Source organism: Falco naumanni, chromosome 5 (genome assembly GCF_017639655.2).
Source record: "Falco naumanni isolate bFalNau1 chromosome 5, bFalNau1.pat, whole genome shotgun sequence".
NCBI lineage: Eukaryota > Metazoa > Chordata > Aves > Falconiformes > Falconidae > Falco > Falco naumanni.
Window position 1 is genome coordinate 76,023,727 of NC_054058.1, and position 24,495 is coordinate 76,048,221.

Genomic DNA, 24,495 nt, shown 5'->3' on the forward strand with positions numbered 1-24,495 from the left:
TTAGTGTGATAAGCACTACCCTTTACTCCTTTTCAAAAGGGAACAGGACAGACTGTAACAAAAGATATGTACAATTATGGGACATTAAAATAAGTTTAGCATTCGTCAATTACCTACTACATTAAATTTAAAATTCAACTTACTCAAAATAGGATATATAAAGTTCAAAAAGCAAAGTGGAAAATTTGTATTTTTGCAGTATCTGATAAATGAAGTCTAATTCAAACAGAAATGAAAATTGGCATGATTTCTAAATTTACAGAATAGTTCAACAAATATGGATGTTTTCAAACTGTAGAACTGCAAATAATATCACAGCCTTGATCCAACACACAGTATTGCAGAGAAAGGGAATTACAAGTCTGTTATGGAACCTGGGTCAAATCAGGCTGACAACAGCCTTGTGAAACAGCTTCAGGACAGCAAGAATAATAAAAGTCTGAACTCGAGATTCCCATCATCTTTACTTCAGCATCTCTCTAGCAAACCGCAATATTCATATACAAGTCAGTGCAGAATCCAGGCATGTGACACTCAGCAGCATTGACTCTTTCCTCAGTGACACAGGCAAAAAGTAGTAAAATTTCATTCTGAACATGAGGAAATGCAGCTCCATGTACCAAGTTGCATCAACTAGACTCATTAGGAAGACACAAAATTTAGAAAAATCTCTTTGAGGAAACCACACAGTGTTATTGATTTTGTATGTTAATATTTTGTATGTATATATACTGATGAACACCTTTAGACTTTATATTATTCCCTTGCATTTATAAAATTAGAATCATAGAATCATTTATGTTGGAAAAAACCTTTAAGATCATCAAGTCCGACTGTAAACCTAATACTGCCAAGTCCACCACTAAACCATGCCCTTAAGTGCCACTTCTTTTACATACTTCCAGGGATGGTGACACAACTGCTTCCCTGGGCAGCCTGTTCCAATGATTGGCAACCCTTTCAGGGACGAATTTTTTCCTAATATCCAACCTCAACCTACTCTGGCGCAACTTGAAGCCATTTCCTCTCATTCCATCACTTGTTATCTGGGAGAAGAGACCGACCCCCACCTGCCTACAGCCTCATGTCAGGGAGCTGCAGAGAGCAGTAAGGTCCCCCCCCGAGCCCCCTCCTCTCCAGGCTGAACAGCCCCAGGTCCCCCAGCTGCTCCTCACCAGACTTGTGCCCCAGACCCTTCACCAGCTGCGTTGCCCCTCTCTGGACACGCTCCAGCCCCTCAACGTCCCTCCTGCAGTGAGGGGCCCAAAGCTGAACCCCGTGTCCGAGGTGCGGCCTCACCAGTGCCCAGTGCAGGGGGACGGTCACTGCCCTGGCCCTGCTGGCCACACTGTTTCAGATACCAGCCAGGACACTGCTGGCCTTCTGCCCCCCCGGGCACACGGCTGGCTCCTGCCCAGGGCTGTCACCCAGCCCCCCCAGGCCCTTCCCCCCAGGCAGTTCCCAGCCCCCTGCCCCAGCCCGTCGCGCTGCGTGGGGCTGGTGTGACCCAGGGGCAGGACCCGGCACTGAGCCCTGTTGAACCTCCTACAAGTGGCCTCGGCCCATCGGCCCGGCCTGCCCAGCCCCCTCTGCAGAGCCCCCTGCCCTCCCGCAGGTCAGCGCTGCCCCCAGCTCGGCGTCACCTGCAAACCGACCGAGGGTGCACTCGGTCCCCTCGTCCAGATCGTTGATGAAGACATTAAACAGGGCTGGCCCCAATACTGAGCCAACAACTACAAAAAGACTCAGGTTTAGAAAAGCATCATTAAGATTTTTATACTAGTTACACAGTCTTACCCTTCAGGCCCAACTTTAAATTGTTTTTTTAGTTTTAAGCACAAAGGGTAATAAATCATTAATCACACTGCTTTTCTCTGCCATTGTTACAGAATTGAAGGTATGAATTCATCATTAGAATAACATTAAACTATTTACGCTGCTATTGCTGGAGTAAAAAACTATTGTATGTTGAAGAGTATGTGTCAAAATAATGTCTTCTCAATTATTTCATTAAACCTTTTGTATGAATGTACATTCAAATTAATTTATAATTTCAGTTTGGTAAACATCTGGCCAGACTGGGAAGTTTGTGAAGTCAATTAAAACAATAAGCAGTTATTTGTGTAAGCAGTCTGACAAGTCCAGTGAAAATATTTATGAAGTAGCTAATTATTAGTATTACATGCAGGTTCACAGCTGGATTTATAAATGAGACCTTATACATTGACATGTGCGCTACTTTCCTTCCTGATGGAAATCATCGATTTCTTAATTTATTTCCTCCCCTGTTATTCGTTGCCACACAAATCTGATCTGTTTCAGTCAAAGCTGGGTTAGTTAAATTGGTGTAGACTGACATGTTAACCCTCCAGCTCACAAGAGATTTTTTTGTTTAATACCACACAAGTCTAAAGCTTAGGCAATTTTAAATGAATAACTGTAAATTCACATTAAGCTGAGCTGAGGCTACAGAAATAGATCTCCTTCCACAGCCAGCTGCATCCATGGAAGTTACATACTATTTCCTTCTCTTGCAGGAGGAGATACCTTCCTCCTCAACAGTGATCTGCAAGAACAACAGCTTTATGTCTACATTCTCAGGCAAAATCAGCTAAGGAAGTCTGAGTGATTTCAATGTTATAAGCTCAACTGGGTGATTTTTCTGGAAGTTGCTAAGGAGCACCTTCCCATCTGCCTGCAGGCCGAAAGGATGGCAGGAGACAGGGGCAGGACCCAGAGCACGACAGCAATGAACAGAACCTCAGCTGAACAGTGGGACATAGAATCATTTAGTTTGGAAAAGGCCTTTAAGATCCTTGAGTCCAACTGTAAACCTAACACTGCCAAGTCCACCACTAAACCATGTCTCTAAGCACCACATCTACACATCTTTTAAATACCTCCAGGGATGGTGACTCAGCCACTTCCCTGGGCAGCCAGTTCCACTGTTTGGCAACCCTTTGGGTGAAGAATTTTTTCCTAATATCCAATCTAAACTTCAGGGTATTTATCTACATTTTCATGCTACTTCCTTTTGCACACAAATCTTAAAAAGTAAAATTACTCTGAAAACAAAACAACTGACTTAGTATTTTATACTGTATTAGTTAGAAAAATTATGCAATGATGTTTGTAACATCACGACAGTGATATCTAGTCAGACTAAAAGCTGATCTAGCCCTACGTGCTTCCAGCCAACACCAGATGCCTGAGAAGGGACAGAAGAATCCACCAGTCACAGCGTAGTGATGTTTCCCTGACACCACCCCCTCTCCTGCTGAACTCATGCAAAATTTTCGGTATCTGCAAAATCCAGGCAAATGAAGATTTTCATCTTACCTCTGCACTGCTTGAGTAACCATACTTTCTCTCTGTTTATAAGCTGGCTCCTTGATGCCACCTATTTCTTCAAATGGATAAGTCACTGAATAATCACAACCTTTCTATGCCACTAGGTTTAATTTAACATCATAACTTCATTTGATAATCCTTTTTCCAGGCTGAAGAAGCCTATCTACCTGTTGTCACTGGCACTAAAGCCCTTCTCTGCCTTCCACTATCCTTGTCATCCTTCTTCAAAACTTTTCCAGTTCTACCATATCCTTTTCAAGGAGAAGGGAAGAGATGAGACCTACAGATAATATTAATAACATAGGAGTACCATGGCTTTATTCAATCACACAGTGATCTTCTTTTCATCCCCTAAAATTTTATTTCCTAATGCTTCTTTCTTAAAGTTAAAGCTTACAGTCTTATAAGCAGCAGACCTTCTGTTTTAAATAGGCAAAGCGTGTACTTCAGCTTGTAGGGCTGTGTCTTTAAACCACAAAGCTATGCCAACATTAAATGATCATTCAAGTTAATATTGTGCATCATGTACAATAGGGCATTATAATAGGCATGTTATTCATAATGGATTGTTTGATTAGACTATACAACCTCACAGACAACTACTTTGGGGAGATGAGGGCACACAGCATACCTAAACTACTTACCAAGTTCTAAGTTCCATTGTTACCCCTTGTTGTCAAGCCTCTGTTATTTGGGATGGAATGGCCCTGAGCCACACACAGACTTTATCTGCTGGAGTTCTAATTAGATACAGCTAAGGCAGAGGAGAATTTGAATGGTAAGGTTTGCTACTTCCCTTTTCATGTGGTTACCATGAGGAACTTGATTTCCTCAGAAAATTTCTGGTAGCATGACAAACAAAAAATCCCTGAAATCCAAACCACTGCATGCTTTGGAGACTGCCTCTCTCTGCCATCCCTGAGAAGAGACAGTTACCATTACTACACATACACTAAAATACCGAGGGGAAAACAAACAAAACACGCTTTGCCTACCCACTGAAACCTAGACGTGACTTGAGAACAAAGAAGGCTCAAGGAAGCAGTTCAATAATACATCCCTGAAAAAATACAAAATACTGAATACACATAAAGGAACTAAAATAGTGTAATAAAACCATTTTGTAACAGAAACACATGAGAATTTTTAATAAACTTGGAAAAAATACCCTGACTACAAAAATTCTTAAGGCTTATGCTATGGTGAAACATTGATGAGTACCACTGTGTGTGGTGAACCGTGCTCAAATGCTGGATGTTAACTTGAAGTGTTCTTGCATCTGCAGGTAAGAGTCTCAGCATGAGCATAACACTAGTAAGAACGCTCCTGCAGGGTGGCCCTGTTTTCCTGAGGATTGAAGTCATGTTATTTCTTCATTACAATTATAGCAAATGGGTGGACTTAATCCTGCCCCAGAAGACTAAATTTATACCCTGTGGGAACCTGAAGCAGTCTGATCTTACACTGTGATTAATTCCAGATATAAAAGTTAGAAAAATGTATTCCTCCTATAGCTTCTCCTATATATCTTTTTTATTTAATTCCTCCTTCCTTGAAATCTCTCTCACCTTCACCTAAAAGCACCTCTAATGATGCTTTGGCTTTAAAACCTATTTTATAACACGTTATAAGGTCTAGTTTTTGTTATCTTTTGCATGAAATATAGAACATTCTTTGGCTTACAACAACACTGTAAGTAAACATCTGGCAAAACAGCTAATAAGCATTGTGATTCATTAGGGAATCATGCAGGCATCTTAAAATAAGAGCTCTAAATAAATCTTAGTTTATAAATTTTATAGTTTTCTTTTCCAGCAAGTGACGAGTCAGAAAATTAAAGATGAAAATCAATCTCATTTTACTGTTGGACTCTCCTACATGCCATACCAGCTGATATGGGATCAGCCAGAATTCAATCAAAAGCATGAAAATGAAATTGAATTAATATTATAGCCAAAATATGGATAGCATAAGTAAAACATTAAAAATATGTATGGAGAATGAAGGACTCCTTCCTAGCAATTACTTTTAATCTTTTTTCTTTAGCATTTTTAACCGTGTAAGTATGCTTTAGACTGTATCTAATGAAAAAACCCAAGACAAACCAGTCAAATATATACATAGCAAAGGCTTAAGCACCTCTGAGTGTTTTTTTAAACAACGTTCTCAATTATGCAAAACTCAACAATATTAAAGATGATGCGTTAGGGAGCCCAACCTGATAAATCTCTGCCTCCATGAAGGTCGTCAAATACCAAGATACTGGAGAAAAAGGGGGCAGTAGGAAAGCAACGCTAACGTTTAAGAGGAGGTAGGAAACGACGAGAAGAACAGCTGCACTGGGGGCGGGCAGGGGTAAGCCCCACCTCAGCAGGCAGGATTCCCTTGGAGCAGCCGGTTATTAAGCGTGATTTGTTGAATGGGCTGACATCTAGCGGAATTACAGCACGCTGCACCACGCTTCTTAACGGGCCTGTAACCGTTCCCCTGGCAAATCTTCTGTAGCATTTTCTTCTAAAACCAACTGTTTCTTAAGACTTGAAAAAAAAAAAAAACACCTTCTAGCCTGTCATGTCTCAATATTTCTCGATACATTTTTGTGTTTCAAGAGTTCTGTTTTTCTATACTCAACTATCATACATGGATGTAGTCCATGACTTTACATCACCCTATGCCCACATCACCCACATCACTTTTTTTATTGATTATACAACGATAATGTGGGCTATGAAGTCCATTAAAGTCTTTTTAACTGAATTCAGTAGTTCCCCCACTTGTTTGTAAACCCTGTAAGGACATTTTTGTACAGAACTCAGAAATATATTTATCTGTCTGGCTTTAGAACTGCTAGGCTGCTAAAATAACTTAATAATTAACTGCTAAAAATAGTCACAATAAATTATGCTATAATTTATAAACAACATGTTAACCAAGCCATCTTGACAGAGAGCAATTTTGGAGCTCTGGAATGCCACTGTTGAAAAAACTTTCCAGCACCTCTGCCAAACTGCTGCTTCACCCTCGGACCATGGACATTCCACCACATGCAGTGCCACTGTAGGCTTAAGTGTAACAAGACCAAGCTGCCACCCAAAGTCCTGTCGTTTCCCCCTTCCCATTTCTCCCTTTTCCCCTGCCTCCTCCTTGTAGATGTTAAATGTTGTGGGTGCAGAGGCTGCCGCACCAGGGAGCTGTGCAGGCTGCAGCCCAACCTGCACGGCTCTTCCACTGGAAAGTAATACTCGGCGGCACCACGGTCAGCCCAGGGGCCGGCGGAAAGAGCCTTCATGCCCTGAGGTACCTCGAGGCGGCCCACCCCGCGCCCCGGCCGGGGGACTCCCGGCGCCCAGGGGTCCGGCGGGGAGGCTGGGCCCAGCCCACCCAGGACCCCTCAGACAGGACTGAGGCAGCCCCCAAGGCCCGGCGCCGCCGGGCTCGCTTCCCGTCTCTGCGCCGAAGCCGCCGTTTTGTCTTCTCTCGGCCCAGGCCACCGCAAGCCCCTGCAGGCCGCGCAGCCCGGCCCGCCGCAGAGCCCTACCTGTGCGGCCGCGGCCAGCCTCACCCAGCCGCATCCCCCGTTCCTATAGCGACACCCGCTCGCCTCTTCGTCCTCCCTCTACCGCCCCTAGCCCTCTCCTTCGCTTCTGATTGGCTCTAGCCTCCCTCCCGCTGCCCAATAGAAGCAGACACGGAAATGCTCCGCCTTCCCCCCCTTCGCTGATAGGCCGACGAGTCGGGCTGCGCTCGCCCTTTCTGCGGGCGCTTGTAGATCCTCCCGCGCGCTGAGCAGCTGCCCTGCAGGAGCCGCCTCAGCGAGGGGGCGGGGCCGGCGCTCGTCGCTGCCGGGGCGCGCGTCAGCGGCCACCGCCTGTTTATTACTCAGCCGCTCCGGTGCCTCGCCCCGCGTGCAGCCGCGTCACGTGACCAGGCGGGGGTAACGGCCGGGCCGCCGCGAGGAGCGGCTCGTTGCCCCGCCCCGCCCGAGGGGGCTTCTGCCGCGGCCGCGACCCCGCCGGGCGGCATGAGGGCGCTGCCCCCGCGCTGGGGGCCTCTGGCGCTGCGGGCGGCGGGCGCGTGGTGGGAGCCGCCCGTCCCCCGCCGCCGGTGCAGCGGCTTGGCCGAGGCCGGTGGCCGTAAGCCCCTTCAGGAGTGGGCGCTGGCGGTCAGCCCGCGGGGGCGGCTGCGGGTGCGGCTGCCCTGCCAGGTGAGCGTCCGCCCGCTGGACCCGCAGCGCTACCCGGGCGCGGCCCGTGTGCTGGTCGCCCTCAGCGGCGCCGGCGGCAGCCCCCCGCCCCGCGGCCTGCAGCGGGACCGCCTGCGGGTGGAGTACGACGAGGCGCTGGAGCAGATGGCGATCGTCGCGGACGGCGTGGACAGTAAGGCCACCGTGGACGTCAGGACGCCCGTCAAGTTCGGTGGGTGGAGCGGGGGTGGGGGTCCCCGTCCCCCTCCCGGCCGGCCCTGCCCTCCCCTCCCCTCAGCAGGGGCGCCCCACGGGCGGCGCCGGCTCCGCTGCGGCTGGCAGCGGGTGTCGGGGAATGGCGCCGTGCCCCCTTCCGTTAAGGAGGTTCAGACCTTCCCGGTTTTGTCAGTGTGTCCCGAGTTCCTGGTTTGTTGTTTGTTAGACGGTTTGTTGTTGACCTGGTGGTCAGCAATACTTAACGCTGGAACTTCTACTGTTAAGTGGTAGTTACCGGGCAGGCTTACTCTTGCTGTGACAGCTGGAGTTCCAGGGAAGGTGCAAGTGCCGCTCCTCTGGGAGGCACCGCTCCTCAGCCTGGGCTACGCACACCCGCGGCTCGAGGGCAGTTCAGGTTTGCTGGATCTACTACTGGCTCCATTAGCAGTTGTTGTGCCCAGTGGCAGGCCATCCACAGGGCTCAAAAAAGTCTGGAAGGTAACAATAGAGGTGAAATGCTGAGGGCTCCCTTGGCTAGTACAATGCTTGAATTGCCTTTTTGGGCACAAGGCAAAAATTTGGGCAGGGTTTCTGGTGTGGAACCTACAAACAATCTGGGAAAGCAGCTGTAGTGGCTGAAAGCAATAAATATTTGTGCTGGACTGAAATCCTGACAGTGGTGCTAAGCTTAGGGAAGGAGGAGGGGAAGCTTGCTAGGATAATTCCCTTCAGTAAGCTGAAGTTTAGGGAGAATTTGACCCAGGGAGATTTGTGTTTAGTCATTTTACATGGGTTTTTTCCTATGATTTTGTGCAATTGCCTGTACAGTGCAAAGTAAGTTTCACCATGGTGGAAGAACCTCTCAGTATACAAAAAACCTGGTCATTTGGTTTGCTCCAAGTGGCTGTTCCCGATTTGCTGCTTTATATCATTTGATGCTCTGCTGCAGTTGTGGTATGAGAAATGGTGAATAATCTCATTCTACTTGTGCTTGATACATGTCATCTATGACTTCAGTAGAGCATGGTGTTACAGTCTCTTGGTTACCACTTCTCCAAACCCTTAAAGCAAAGACATTCTGCACCTTTCTTCTTATGGTTTTTTTTTCCTATATCTTCAATTCTACTATGTCATATTTTGGACTTGGGATTTTTTTTTCTTGTGTTCATTTAAAAGGGCCTGAACTGTGTATCATTCAAAAAGGATAAGTGCTATGGATTTGTCATAGCAACGTTGTCTTTGGTTTTCTAGTCTTACTCATCCCTGTAACTTTTTCTTTTCTTTTTTTTTGTCAAAACATCAGAAAATCCAAGTTCATTCTCTTAAACAGATCAACTGTTACCTATACATTCATTGATGTATATTCATAATCACTGAGTTAATGAACATATAGGCAGGACTGTCTCCTCCAAGAGACTTCTGTAGTTTTGTCTCTTCCCTAAGAATTGACAGTTACATTCTTGCAGCTTTTTCAACTTTTTTTTATTATATTGGGTTTTTCCCTCTGCTTGGCAATTGCAAAGATTACCTTGGCTTGTCTGTAGTACATTCATGGAGTCTGTTCCAGGATTACAGACAATCAAACCAAAACCCAGCTTCCCATTTGTTACCCTTCATTTCTCTGGTACCAAGTGTGTCTGCTTACTGTAGCTGTTAGTAATTTAGTATTTTGGTTTCTCCAGGATCTCTGAGTGACTCTTGTGTTACTCCAGATTTGGTTACTCTCAGGGCGTAGAATTCATTGTATTAAGATCTGGGGAATCTTAGCCTTCATAAAGAGTTTCAATGTGGGAAGCCTTCCTAAAGGTCTTAGTAATGAATCCTGATTGACGGAAAAAAATCATTTAGCTTTTGTCCTGTCTTTGAGATTCTTATTACATTCTGAATGTCAGCCAACACTGCAGACTGTCTTAGTCTTCCTTGAAATAGGTTTTATTGGTTTGTAGGGTTTTAAGCTGGGTTTGTAGTAAGCTCATGCAATTTAGGTTCCCTGGACAGTCTGTGGCTTATAATCCTCTTCCTCTAATTGCTGCTTGTCACCCCATAGTTAACGTGATGTTAGTGTTGTCTGTTCATGCTGTTATCCAGTCATATCCACAGATGTATTTACTAAAACAAATTTTTTTAATTTTTTTTTCCTCAGTGAAGTGGAATTGCTACTTGCCAGTGAGGTTCTACTTCGTGTCCTTTCAGCTCTGGTTTGGCTTTTCTGAGTAGTAGTTTGTGCTTGGGTTGTACCTTTTCTTTATTTAGGAAATAATTATCCATTAAACTTCATTGCATAAGCAACAGATCTTGTAAAAACACATCTCAAACCAGAAAGAAACTGTTATTCCTCTGCAAGACTTTTCTCTGGCCTTCCTTGAATGCGTGACAAAGATGTTAACTGTTCTGGCTAAACAGTTTTATCTGAGCTCTCTTTCTGTCACTTAGCTGTAAAAAGTTGAGAAGCTCATGTGAATGTTGAACGCCTTTACAGTATTCTAGCTTTTTTCTTCATTTGGAAGTTACAGCATTTCGTAACAGCTTTCGCAACTTACCTTGGAGCTTATCCAGGAAGCTCTTAGCTAGCTAAAACTCCTTCGATCCCAAAGAATGTGTGCAGATGCTAGATGATGACCTTAAATACGCATTTTAAACCAAAGGCAATTTGTAAGCAGCCCAGCAGGGCAAGTACTAAAGGATCCTGTCTTAGTGTCTAGTTTTATGCTGTGTACTCTCAATATCCTATACAATTTTATAATCCTCTCTGATACATTTAACCTTCATAGATGGTAGATATCAATAAACTTCTCTTTAGTCTAATTTATTTTCCTTCAGGTCACATCTATATGTTAGCTATTTATTCCAGGGATAGCATAGGCACATGGCTGTAGGTTTGGAGTCTGCTCAGCACATAAAGAGAACCCTGTGTCTTGGCATGTCAAACCACGTGTGGTAACTGAACTGGAAACCAACTCTTTTATTTCTGGTTACTGTACATAGAGTACTCGGACATAACTGAGATCTTGCGTGACCAGAATTTCAGAATCATCTGTCCCATCTTACCATGCAGTTCTCATGTTTTGCTTTAGTATGTACGTATTATATTAGCATCATAGGATACTTTGGGTTGGAGGGAACCTCAGAAGGTTTCTAGTTCAAGTTCCTGCTCAAAGCAGGGTCAACTCCAAGGCCAGGGGAGGCTGCTCACTGCTTTAATCCAGTCTGGTTTTGGGAAAGGTCCAAGAATGAGGACAATATAACCTCCTTTGACAAACTGTTTCCATGTTTTTTCCATATTATACCCTGGTGAAGAGAATGGAGGCTTCTATGTCAAAGTCAAGGAGGAGAACCATGAGCCTTGAAGTGGTGGACAAGCTGCATGGAAGTAGAATACCAGAGCTCTGTCCCCTCTGGCACAGGAACAGGCACTCCTGGTCTAGGCCCGCTTGTAAGCCACTATGTTTTTTTAATTGTTTGTTTTGGGTTTTTTTGTTTATTTTTTATTAGCAGTTTTCTTCTTGCGAAAACTTAACTCTTCCACCTTAATCTTATTTAAGTCAATCAGATCACTTAGAGTTTTGGCTAAATACTGTAGATTCTTGTGGAACTAAGCAAGCTGAATGACTGTATGGGCCTTGAATGTTTCTGTGAATTACCAAAATCATAATTTTATGGTATCGCTTAAACAATTTTTTTTGCCTGTTTATGAGGGGAGAACCTAAGCTCCTGGGACTGCTTGTTTCGGGTTTTTTTTTTTTATAAATGTTAGTGGAAAGCAAATATGAATCCTTTCAACAGTGTACTTTTCTGAAGTCTTAACAGTAGTGAGTTGGAAAAAAAGATCATCCATGTAAGGATGGCAGACTTAGAGCCTCAGAATAGCAAATACTGTAATGCGATGCCCTCAATAAATAGTTTTTCCGTGACTGAATTATTCTACGTGCATGCACACTTACTACTAACCTTTCTCTATAAGCAGAGTAGTTGTCCAGGGCTGATGAGTTAATTTAAAATAATTTTCCAGTCTATTTCCAATATTATAGTTTAAGGCAGTATTTCTGAGGTCTACATTCTGATACCAAAGTCCTTTTTTTCCTTATGTACTTTTATTTCCAATACAAGTCCTTTGCACTCAAAGATCTTCATGCATCTTTGAGGTTTGTGTGGCTAAAGTTGGCTTCAGCTCTAATCTTTGCTAAGGAGCAATCAAACTAGCTATTTTTGGAGCTTTGGCACTGAAACAGATATTCTGTTCCTCCTTGCGTGTTGGAAGTTTCATTAGCAATGTTATCCAGCTTTTAGCCTGCCTCTTTGTGGAGTCACTTTTCCTTGCTTCAGGAAGCCTGTGTGTGAGACAGAGAGGCTGTCCACCTCCTTGTCCACCTGATTTTTGCTGTATCAAGGCTAGCAAAGCATTGTGACCCTGCAGAGGATCAAGGCACAAAGTATGTTTCCAGGGATCTCTGGTGTTTCTTAACAGCATGCTCATGGATCCCTCTACTTCTGTGTCTTCTTCTGGCATCTTTGATACACCTAGGATTACACTACTAATGTACCTTTCAAATTAGAGCCATAGTATGCCCTGCAGGATCAAAGTTATTAACCCTGTTCTTACAAAAGTCTTATTAAGTTGGTATCATGACTAAACTGACTGCTCATAAGCATTTCCTCACCCCCTTTGATAGAAGCAGTATGGGCAAGAGGTTATCAAGCTGATTGAATTCAATGATTTGCACAAGCAAACTGGCTTTTTAACTTCTCTTTTATCAGAAAGAAAAAATAGAAGTCTTGGATGTAGATTCTCCCAAGGACTGTGCAGTTTTCCAGTGGATAAATTGAGCATTTTTGAGCAAGACTGCTTGTACTTCAAAAATAATAATGCTTGCTTTTTGAACTTTCGAAGTTTGTGCTGTGCGGGGACATACTGTTTCAAGTATAGATGTTTGGAGCCTGCCTCTGTTTGTCACTCTGGAAACTGTGTTTAAACAATCCAACTGCCCCCTTAGAGGTAAAACCATATAGAAAACTGTTTTGTCTCAACTGTAGATCAGCAACGATCAAATTGAAATAGTTCAGATACTTTTAGTCTGGTGAAACTGTCTAGGCTTTAACAACATAAAACCTTGTGGAGCTGGCCCTCAAGACTCTGGCAATGGCCACCAGACCAGTTTGCCAGGTTTTGTGCTTTTACATACCTCAAAGTGTATCTTAGAGTTTACTTACATTTAAGAAACATACAGTTTGATTAAAATCTTGGTCATAGTATCTCTTTTTTGGAAGTCTTCCATGAAGGGGCTAAGAAAATAATACCTACAAATAAAACGGCTTTCTGGAAAACCTGCTTGCTTATCCAGTCCACCTCTTCTAGCCCTCTTTCTGAGGAAATTGTTACCTGTGAACAGGGTCTGCTTCCTTCACTACATTTAACCTCTTAGCTTATTGTGGCAATAAGGTAGCACTCTCGTAGCAAAGATGTAACTTGTTTCAGATCTGCCTCTGGGATTTTCCTGGTTTGTCAGGTGGCAAAATTTCCCATCGTTGTCAGTTGGAGCTCTCAGTCTCTTATCTTCATGGTCTGCAAGCTACTGTTATGCTTCCAGCATCTACCCTGAGCAGCATCATGGCAGTGTGATCTTCAGCCTCCACTAATGTCACAGGTCTGACTTGGGAAATCTCATGGGAGCAGAGCTTGTTATACATGCTCTGATTCTTCTTCTCATATTTCTGGTCATCTTAACAGATAGTGGAGGTGAAAGACAGACTTTCACAGGTGCTTAAATGAGGTTTGTTTCCCAGATAATCTTTTCTTTAGAGAGTAATTGGCTTACTCCCTCTCTTAGTGTAGCTTCAGTTCTTGCAGCAAATGCTTCTGACTCCTGTTCAGTTTTTCTCTTTCTTCTTTCTGCCTTTTATCCTTAAAAGAACAGAACTACTTTTTTCCTCTCCTGTCTTTACTTTTTGCCAGTTGTTACTAGGATCATTAATATAGTCAGAATCCTCAGACTGCACATTCTCAAACTTCTTCCTGGTTCTTTAAACCCAGGGGTGATCTCAAGTGGCAGAAAAATCCCTTTGATAGTCCTGCATGAAGCACTATGAGCCTGTAAATTACTCCTTTGATAAGTGTTATCTACAAGACCTAGTTACTTTTCTTTGTGGGAGCCTATGAACAGTAGTAAGGTGAGGTGATTCAGACTAGAGCCAAACATGCTGCCTCATGCCAAGGGGCAAGTCAGGCCTTTGAGAAGGCTAGGGAAGAATGACACATGCAAACTCCTATATATCTATTTTTGTGTTATGCTGCTTGCAGGTTGAAGCAACATAGGTCTAAGCGAGACATATGTATTTGTGCTGTTGAATCATTACTTTACATGTGGCTTCAAACAACCTGCCAACCTTGCCACTCCAAAACTCATGTTAGGGTACCTAAATGGCTCAGTAGTAGAATTGCTAATAGAATTAGTGACTAAGGTAGCTGTGAGATGGAGGTGGGGTTTGGGGTGGGTTAAAACAAAAATATATAAAACTTTGCTAAAGGACCACGCCCTGCTGATTCCTTGCCAGAGGTTACAGTCAGTCTGCTGCCTCTTAATGTTCTTGCTTGAAGAGGGAAGGCTATGAACAGGCTTGCAAAATTTTCAGTCGATTATTCATAGTGACTAGTCATGCAATTGAAAGTATGTGGCCAAACTTTGCAAGAAGGTTCTTTAGTAACAAAACAGCTCCTTTTTTTCCCCCCATACTATATGTAGTTACTATATAAAGTAATCAAGTACTATGTTAAATAGATGAGACTCTTCTCATTCTGTTGCTAATAAAATTCTTTTAATTCTAGATTTGGATATCAAAACATCAGGGACTGGCTGCGTGAAGATTCAGAAAATAGAATGTGATAACTGCAAAATAGAAACTGAGAAGGGGACTAGTGTCTTGCAGTCAATAAAGGTACAAAGAACCCTCTCCCACTCCATCAGTGTTTTAAAAAGGATTGTGTGGTGGAATATAGTATAAAAACTTAATACCAATTTTGGAGATACGTGCTCTGATATTTCTGAGTGTTACTATGTGCGTAGCACCTCACCTTTATTTATTGCATACAATTACGACACAAAGTCAGTAACACTCATGTGGAGTCAGAATTCCAGTTACCTTTGACAGCCAAAGCCAGCAAGAAACAGTGACAGCAGTAAGCCTGATCTCTGTCCTCCTTACGCCTCAAAAAACAAAAAAAGACAGACTGTGGGATTTCCTGTCTAGTATGTTAATAGTTATGCTTGCTCAGTTGGGACATGGCAGTGTGCTGGGTTTTTTTCTGTGTGTGTTTTTTTTTCATAATTCTGATTCTGCTATTGACAAACTCTTTGTGTTAATTTTCAATCAGAAGTTACACATTACTTGTCCAAAATACATGACTGAAATATAACTGAATAAATACAGTATATATCATGGTCATGACCTTGTTTATTCAATCTGAAGACTTCAGGTTTGCTGACATAAGCTTTTGTAGAAATAAAGTATATCTGACTTAGGTGCTGTTTGGAATCAAATTCTTGATTTAATCCCACTTGAATAATTGGAATTCAACCTGCAGGAATTGGTATAAATTCAAAAGGGCTTTTCAAATAGGGTAATTCTTAAGTTTAGGTGTTTTTGAGATATTAAACTTCTTCCAGTGTTTTTCTTTACCATGGTAAGAGATGATTTTATAGCGCACATAGGGGAAACTGAACTTAAGGAGAAACTTAATATACAACAGAGCTAGATTGACTCCATGTTCAGTGAACTACAGATAACTTGCATCTTCCAGATTCTGTGTAGTTGAGCATATTACTCTTAAAAAGGTAACTAAAATATAACAAAAAGTGAACAATACTATATGTGTTAATGCAGTCTGAAGCTTTAGTTAAAAATCACTATGTTATATCATAATAGCAGCAAACAGCAGTACATGAGAAACTACATAATATGAGGAAAAGAAGGTAATTTTGGCCAGCAATCATGACAGTAATCACAGCATGCCATCACACATATCAAGATTTTTTTGTGATGTCATGGAAAAAGAGGATTTTGAGGAAAAAAGACTAATGTTTTGGGCATCTCTTCTCATATGCAATCTGAGATGTAAAAAATGTTGAATTTTGAAAAGGAAAAAGTTCTATTTCCCTTGAGACTTCAAGTAGCAATGAAACAATACTCTCCAACGAACTGAAAAGAAGGCTGCAAAGTCACCAGTTTGGAACTTCTGAGACCAACTCCCCTACAACCACATTGTAGTTTATTAGATGAGCTTGGTGTTGGTTTTTGCCTTTTTCAACTTTGAGCCTTGCTTGATCCACAAAAACGTCAGGAAAACTACAAGTGTAAAAAATGATCCTTCCCAGTGTGTGCGTCTCAATGTGTCCATTATGTTCGTGGCCACAGGAAGCTTTTTTGCCCCCTTAAGCCTCAGATAAGAGGAATGGCCTTGTCCCAGAAGGCGTTTAAAGTATCAAGAAAGAACTCCAGATTTCAACTGAAACTCTTGTTAAAAGAAAGCTTTGATAGATAAGGCTTTGGCTTTTTTAACCAAAAGAGTTGCCCTAAGTATTCTTCTGGGTTGTGAGGGGCGATTGATTGTGTGTGTTCTGGTTACTGTGATGGCTTCGACGCACAATACTGGAGAAGATATGTTATTCTTGGCTTTGTTGACTCTGAAGTAGAGATGAAAGTTTTGAATTAAAATTACTGACCATGTAGGTGTTTTCAAGAGCAAACAACTGTTCAATTACAGCATCAGCTGCACAACCAGGTTTTTAGTCTAACTTTTAAGAAGTACTGTAGTTCTGTAAGGTAGCTGTAACTAATTTTTTCTAATAAAGGTTCAGGAATTATACTCTGTTATCAGAGAAACAGAATTATTAGTGAGAATTAGAATTATTAGCCTTTTGGGTTTTTTCAAAGCTAAAAAATAACAAAAAAATGAAAATCTTAGATTAGATCCTGTTGTGCAGCAGAAAAGCAGATAGCTCTTTAGGGAATGCGCTTTACTGAGCAAGCTAAAGTGATACTGCCCTCCCCTGGATGGATTAAAGAGCTGTTTAATGTTAACTTCACTCTAATGCTGTCCACAAAGCTCACTGACTAGCAAAGCAGGAGACCCTTTCTTTACAGCAGAGAGCAAAAGATCTTGATCTTTTGATTTGATGATTAAAAAAATCTGGTCGTGTGGGGATTATTCAAGAGCACCAGCAAACAGCTTCACAACTTGCCATAGACTGCAAGAAGTTGTTTGTGTAACTTGTAATTCAGAAAATTTGTTGATTTTTTAAATATACTTATGACTTGTACATTATCTTCAGAGTATAAATTATTCCCATATTCTTTATTGACAAAGCAGTGCTGCTTCTTTTTAACTGTTCTCCTACTTCTTATTGCAGTTCATTGCCTTAGCAGTGACAGTGGGACCAAGGAGACCTTTTAATTTTGTTTCTATGTTCGATGGCTACTTCTGACTCTGACTGCCAGTGATAACAAGAATTTCCAGGTGTCTTGTGCAAAACTGGTGGAAGATATGCCATGCTTCCTCACCACATGCCGTGTCTGAGCCTTATTTGTTAAAATTCTGCATCACTGTCCTTCCTTTCTTTGAACAGAACGGATCTTTTTTTTTATTATTTTATCATCTGTCATGGCCTTGACAGCCTTTTAGCTCTTCCTTTCTCCCTTGCTAGGAGAAGCCCTATGAGAAATCAGTACTACTTAGTTTCAGCTAGTGGAATATTCCCTCTTATAATGGTCAAGTAGCTTTTCCTTTAACCTGCTGCTTCTCTCAGAAAATCCTGCTGTTACGTGTCTCTGTTGGTACCTACCTCTGAAATCCTGTTGTTTGTGGGTGGGTTTCTTTTAAGTGGATAAGGACAGTCTAATAATTCTGGGGAAAAAAGTTGAGGGACCTATGTCTTATCAAAGCTTTATCTATCCCAAAAATGATAGTGTAAAAAAAGTATGTTTTATAGTTTACTATCAATGGCCATACTAATAAATCATTGTTATACATCATTTTTTCTAATCTTAAGAGTTTCCATATTTTCCTCAAGTTACATGCTTGGAGAATTTGCTTTTTTAACCATTATTCTGATAATGTGCTTAATGTAACTGCCTTAAAAGAACTGTTATGTCTGACTGAAGCATCTAATTGAAGTTTATCCTGTTTATTATATATGGAATCACCTGTTATATTTGTATCGAAGCTTAATGGAACAGCAAAGTTATTTACAACCTTTAAAAGGTCTGATGCACTACTGTAGTCTCAAGTTAGGGGTGTTGCATTTTACTGTGGGGAAGCATCTTAAATGGAGCAGAAACCAAGACTTGGGACCACAGATATTAGGGAACACTGCTCTGGAGTTCTTCCTGTCTTATGAAACACGATGAAACTTCTGGTACTTGCTGTTTCATCAGAAATGTGTCAGAGCAATATAAGTCCCACGTTTTTCATATTGGAAACTTGATTTCATATTTTTTTTAAAAAAAAAGTTCTTAATTGTAGAAGAATGAAGCTGTGTTAGCTGTATATTATCAATACTAATTGTGGGCTGGCTTCAGGGGTGTCGGGTTGGCTGATGTAGGTAAGGTGCAGCTGTGGCCGTTCTGTTAAGAGGTTGGGCAGCCAATGAAGTAGCAGAAGGAGGAAGAAGCAAAAGAAGAGGCAGTAGGCCTGCGATGAGGCGAGATGAGAAGGCAGCAGAGGGACTGGCATGAAGAGTGTGTTGATATGAGATGGTAAAAGACCTTGTTGCAGCTTGATAGTTTGGAGAGTGCTGCAACACTTAACCTTGTTGCCATCTGATTAGACCTAGTTAATGCAATTTATTATGGCTTATCCAGACAGGTGTTTAATAATCAAAATATCTTGAATGTTTCTGATATGAATGGTGTCTCAAATTAAATACCATCTGCAGGAATAACGCCTTCTCCAACAGGAACAAATATATCTGAAAATAGAGGTGGTGGTTTGGGAAAAATGTAAGAGGTGTGTGTGCAGGGAAGCTTATCCATTATTATGGATAAAAAAAATGCTGAATATTATTTTTAATCCTGTGTTGTTCCAGCGTTCATGCTAGTGAGCTTAAGCAAGAGAGCTTTGCTGTTGAGATCAGTAGATCTTAAAAGTCCTATTTGTTGAAGTTACAGCTTATGAATACAGTTAATTATTTAAATCTGACTTTTAAATATTTGTTCCCCTTCTTACAAGTGGCTGGGTTTTAATCTCAAGACCTGTTGTGTTCTTTTTTTTTCTGAGAGTAGTTTGCATGTATTTGTATACATTTTTTTCTCTTGTCAGTGGTATGCAGCAGCAGCAGCTGAGAGATATAAGGGATATAACATTTTTTACTTGAAATCTATTTTCTTTGTGAAAAACTGGAGATTGTAATGAAGATGTATGCAAAATACCTAATTTTAATTAGAATCTGGTTGGTGTAAAACACTGTAGGGTCTAGTTCTACTTGCAGGCTTAAGGTTTGTACTGGTATGCATTCATAGAAGTTTATGGCTATCAATATTACTCCAAGCATAAGTAGCTCTGTGGTGTGTTTGTGTGTATATATGAGTTTGTCCTACAGACTTGTGTGACACTGTAGGTTCCAGGTCACTGGAAGGCTCTAGTTTGTAAATTCATTTCTCACTGCCAGTTCGTGTTTCTCAGCTGCTGCAGCACGGGGTATATGCATACCTTGGTTTCTGGATGGAGTATAAATGAAACACGCAGTTTCCTCTTTCTTCCTCTGTTGCTTATTTTAATATATACTGAAAGAATGCTTTTCTAGTTTAAAAAAACAAAACAAAACCAAAACCCCCACCTGTATTGAGAATAGAGAGTTCCTCAGCATCATTCATTATTTTGCATTTCTAGTCACAAAGAAATGTGACTTGTTTTGATTTTGACTTTACTGGAAATAAACAGTACATTTGGCAATCACTTGAAAAACCTTCACAGTAACATGGAAGAAGCTTGTGATCCAAGGTGGTTATTGTCGTACAGCTTGAAAAACAAGGTAACTTGTTTTATGGTTATCCTAACCATATGATTTTTAAACTTTTTTTTCCAGAGCCATAAAATTGATATACGGACAAACGGTGGCAAAGTAATTGGTCTTGGAACACTTTATGGAAATACAGATATTTGTGCAACAGAGAAGGGTGTAAGTAAGAATTAAAACTTTTTCTTCAATGGCTTATTCAGCTTATCTATTGCAAAATTACTTAATTTTGAAGAATGTGCTGAAGAATATTTTATAACCTTCATTGATTGTCATTTCACTATTAATTTTCATTTGTCTGTTTACTAATCCAAATCAAGCATAAGATGGTATAATTAAACAGGATCAACAGAAAGAGCAGTAATAAGCATGTGATCATTCCATCAGCACGGAGGCTGTGCTAGCTGATACCACTCATCAGCTTTAATTATGCAGACCCTCACAACACACTCAGACTTTTTACTTGGCTGATATCTGGGCACCTGGATTCTGCAGTAGGCCCATGCGTTTTATTTTAGTGTCTTATGAATAGTGGCTTGATATTTGTATGTTCTGTACACTTCAGCATTATATAGTTATAAGAATGGAAGAATAGAAGGTTTTGTATATTTCTTTGCAGATGAGGAAATACAATCTCCTGTAACTTTATTATGAGATGCAGTGAGAACGATGAACAGTTTCGTGGAGAAGTAGCTTGCTTTTTTCAGCAGATGGCAGTGTGAGACAGACTTCACACTGCTCTGATCTGGGTTCGTTTCTTGCCAGCAGTAAATCATCCATTATTTAAAATAATATAGACCTAGGCTCTCTTATGTGACACTACGTTTCTCACACCCAGCCTTGGTTTTAGGCTCAACTTTAATGTTTAGGCATCATATGTCGGTGCAGCTGGTTGCATTAGGATTCATTAGGTCTGAAGCATTCCTATATGAATATGTGGAGCTGAACCAGGTCTGGAAGTAGCTTGGATATGTGCAGTCATCTGTCACAATCAATAGGTACCCTTAAAACCAGCAGCACTACAAAGAAATCAGGAGTGCAGGTAGCTCTCCCTAGCCAAGGATAGAATTGAGACCAAGCTATTCGGTTCTAGCAGTCCAAAATCGCCTCTGTGAAGTGCCATTTGGCCCTGTTCTACACCTTGTAGATTGGGTTCTGAGATCATAGGTTCACTTACACAGAGCAAACTGTGAGCTGTTCTTAGTGTCCCGCTGTAAACTAAGCGACTTGCTGTTGTTTTTTTCCAAAAACTGTCCACATTAAATTACCTACTTTTCTTTGTAGCGAAGGCTACCCTGCCTTTTATGTATAAAAGAGCCAAGAGGCTTCTGTAGCTGTACTGTGGTGGGTTGTTTAATCTGGAGCTTTTTAGTCTGGAGAAATGGAGGCTAAAAGGGGAGAGGAGACCTTATCGTGCTCTACAGCTACCTGAAAGGAGTTTGTGGTGAGGTGGGTGTCTACCAAGTGATAGGATGAGAGGAAATGGCCTCAGGTTGCACCAGGGGAGGTTTAGACTGGGTATTAGGAAAAATTGTTTCACCCACAGAGTTGTCAGGCACTGGAATAGGCTGTCCAGGGAGGTGGTTGAGTTGCCATCCCTGGAGGATGTGTACATGGCACTTAATGACATGATTTAGTGATGGAATTGGCAGTATTAGATTAATAGTTGGACTCAATGATCTTAAAGGTCTTTTCCAACCTAAATGATTCTATGATTGATATTTCTTCATGAACTTTTTTTCATCCCAGCAAGACCACCCAGCATAAAGCAGAGTGGGTAAGGTCTGACTGTTACATGCTCTGTTGATGCCACAGCTGTGCTGATCAGTACTAACTGATTGGCAGTTCCCTTGGGACTATTACTAGTTAGTGGATTTAGGATCCATCCTAAGGCACTAGCAAGCCACAGGGAGTGGAATAGGGCAGAGGTAGTTTACAGCTTGCTTGATGTATCATCCATCTTTCTGCAGAGGGTTTCTGCTGGAAGGATGTGAAAACTGGAATCCTTGCTTTCTTCCAGTGAGTAAGATTGAGTGCAATCTACGAAGTGCTTTGACTGCTTTGGATTTATGCTGTTCACAACACACTAGCGTGGCGGTGGCCTTCAAATTAGGGTTGTGCTACTTAGTCATTTGTCCCAAGCCAGTTTGTTTTACCAGCACAGTCCATGGAGTTCATTTCAAATAGCATTTTGCTAGTGTTGAAATAAAAAAGTGATGGTAGAAAAATAATTAGATAAATATCTATGTGAAAATATAGTACATGAAAATGAGAAATAGAATTGTTTTGCTTTGAGTCTTTGAATGCTGTTTAAATATCTTTTTTTCAGTGTCCTGAAACACTAAAAAAACTTCATGCAGATTAAGCTGAAGTGCTTCTTTGTGATCATAGATATTTATATCATCTGTAGTATTGCTAGAAGCTACTTGCACAATTTTAAAGCTGTAGTAACTTGAGTGAAGCAAGTCATTTTAACAGGAATTTACAGCTATGGAACAGTGTTTTGGCTCATGTTATTGAACCTCTCATTAACAAACTTTGCTGTGTAGTTAGGAAGGACAGCATCAGATTTCTTTTCTCAACTGGCTGTTTCTGTTAATAATCAGCCAGCCTTATGTCTCCTGTGTGTGTTTGTATGAGGTGTGCCTTCCATCAGTTGTAGTCATCATCATGCAGTTATGGCTCTGTCAGCATTTCCAGCCCCCTCATGGAGTTGGGGAGGGAAAGGATGTGGTGGTAAAAAACACTAAGCACTTGAGAAACAGAATATTTTTAAGGAGGAGAATGGAGAAGACACTAACAAAATATCTGAGCAAGGATAGCACAGAAAGAAAGGGCAGGAGGAGGAGTATGTGGGGAAGCAGTTGTTTATGTTGTATTTAAACATAGCAAGATGTTAGTTTTAATCTTGAAAATGTGTTCAGGTACAAAACCATCCTCAGTCTGATTTATGTAGAATGACACTTTTTCTTTAAAGGCCGAGAAGCTGATGGAACTTGAGCACGTGGTCAGTTGCACTAACTGCAGCTCCCAAGGCTCTAGTCTCAAGGGAAAGACTTTTTCCAGAAAACTTGGTGGTTCAATGGACAAAAATTTTATTAAATTTGTTTGACTAGGGAGTCAGTAATCTGTGCCATGGGGTCCTTTCTATAATACTTATTTAGCAAAGCCAAACATCTATGTCCTGCCAAAAATTCATAGAAGTTAAAGAATTTGGGATTAAAAACATATTTAGTCTCAGTAAAAGGCAATCTTTTTTTAATTTTTGTCCTGTCTAGAATACTTTTTTAGTTTTACTTGAGTAGGCTTACACCCCAGACCCCACCTACCCCTTTCTGATTTGAATTATTCCGAAGCAAATGTTCATTGTATTGGTAGGTTTTGTTTTGCTTTCTTATAGTAACTAGTTGACTCAGTACTTTTTATTTCATGCTGAGATAGCTCTTCATCACTGTGTATTTTTAAGGAAGGTAGCTGAGGTTGTAAATAAGTTGATATGTGAGCTTGTGTATAATAAAGCACTTCATAATATTTAAATAAGATAAATATCTAAATAGAGTCAAAACTTGCATACCATAGTAACAGAGGTAGCTTTTTGGGCGTTCTTTTTCCCATTCAGGAGTGCCACAAGGCAGCCAGTTTGCACCCAAACTATGCAGGTGTTTTTATTTTCCTTCTCCCTCTAAAAGTGTGCCTCGTTTTATTTTCACTGTGCTGATAGCAGTGATGACCCTGCTAACATTGGAAAGGTTCTTTGCAAGTCATTTAACTCTTCAGAACAAGTTTAGATCTTAGAGCCTAAAATGACAGTGGCTTTTCTTGTTGCTTTGGCCGTATGCCACAGCAGGCTTATGCTTTGTTGTCCTGGGTGAGGGAGTAATGGAGTACCCTGTGGGAAATGTTCCCGGGACAGATGCAATGTAACTTAAGTTTAAGGTCTCTGCTTGTTAGTTTGTTAGAAGCATTGAAAGATTGGAAAGCTGAATTGCTGTCACTTTCACTAGTGACAAATTATGCCTTAATATCATTGGGTTTATTTACTGTCAATGCCTAGATTCTGTAGCATAGTTGTGAGCAGCACCCCCTGCAGACATTGTAGATATTGACTGTCACATATCTCTAATTCTAGCACAGCACTTTGATTACCAGATTTTCTTGAAGATTAATGTATCTTGTTACGTTCTTGGAGACCTACTTTGTATTGTAGCATCATGTAAAAAAATCTTAAGACAGTAGTCCATTCTGTAATCTTATGACTTCAGGTGTAAAGATGGTGTAAAACTCAGTATGTATGGATTGGTAAGGTCACTGTATGCTTTGGCTGTCATATGGTCCATACTAAACCAGCCTCTTTAGCTTGCTTCTTGGGACACGGTACAGCATGGAGTTTGTCTAACACTACTTGCTATTTGTTGGAATACCTCTTAATTCATCCATAGCTTATTCTTTATATAACATAATACTGGAAGGGTCAGTAGACATATTTTTTTGTATTATTTTTTTTTCACAAGATGACAATGCTAAAATGACGAAGTGGATTTAAAGATAATTTGACAAAGGCACAGTTTGAAAGTCCATATATCATTTAATGTACTGAATAAGGATTTTGTGCATCTGAAAGTCTGTGTAAGCAAAACAAAACCAAATTGAGTGGGGCTTACGTATGAACTATTGCATGATTCAATCATAAATAGGTTAACTGAGGAAGAATAGAATTAAATTCACATGGTAGTTGCATGA

The 24,495-nt window shown here is 41.2% G+C and overlaps 1 protein-coding gene across 2 annotated transcripts in view; it reads left to right on the forward strand.

Annotated features, from left to right (window-relative positions):
- The first annotated feature begins 7,217 nt into the window (after positions 1–7,217).
- Positions 7,218–24,495, forward strand: part of FAM185A (family with sequence similarity 185 member A) — a 47,391-nt gene continuing 30,113 nt past the window's right edge. The window contains exons 1-3 of one of the 2 annotated variants that reach the window (XM_040595188.1): positions 7,218–7,766; positions 14,571–14,680; positions 19,825–19,917. In XM_040595188.1, coding sequence (XP_040451122.1) covers positions 7,373–7,766; positions 14,571–14,680; positions 19,825–19,917 — 597 coding nt within the window. In that variant the 5' untranslated portion in view covers positions 7,218–7,372. The remainder of the gene's footprint in view (positions 7,767–14,570; positions 14,681–19,824; positions 19,918–24,495) is intronic. The other variant, XM_040595187.1, reaches the window with a different exon arrangement.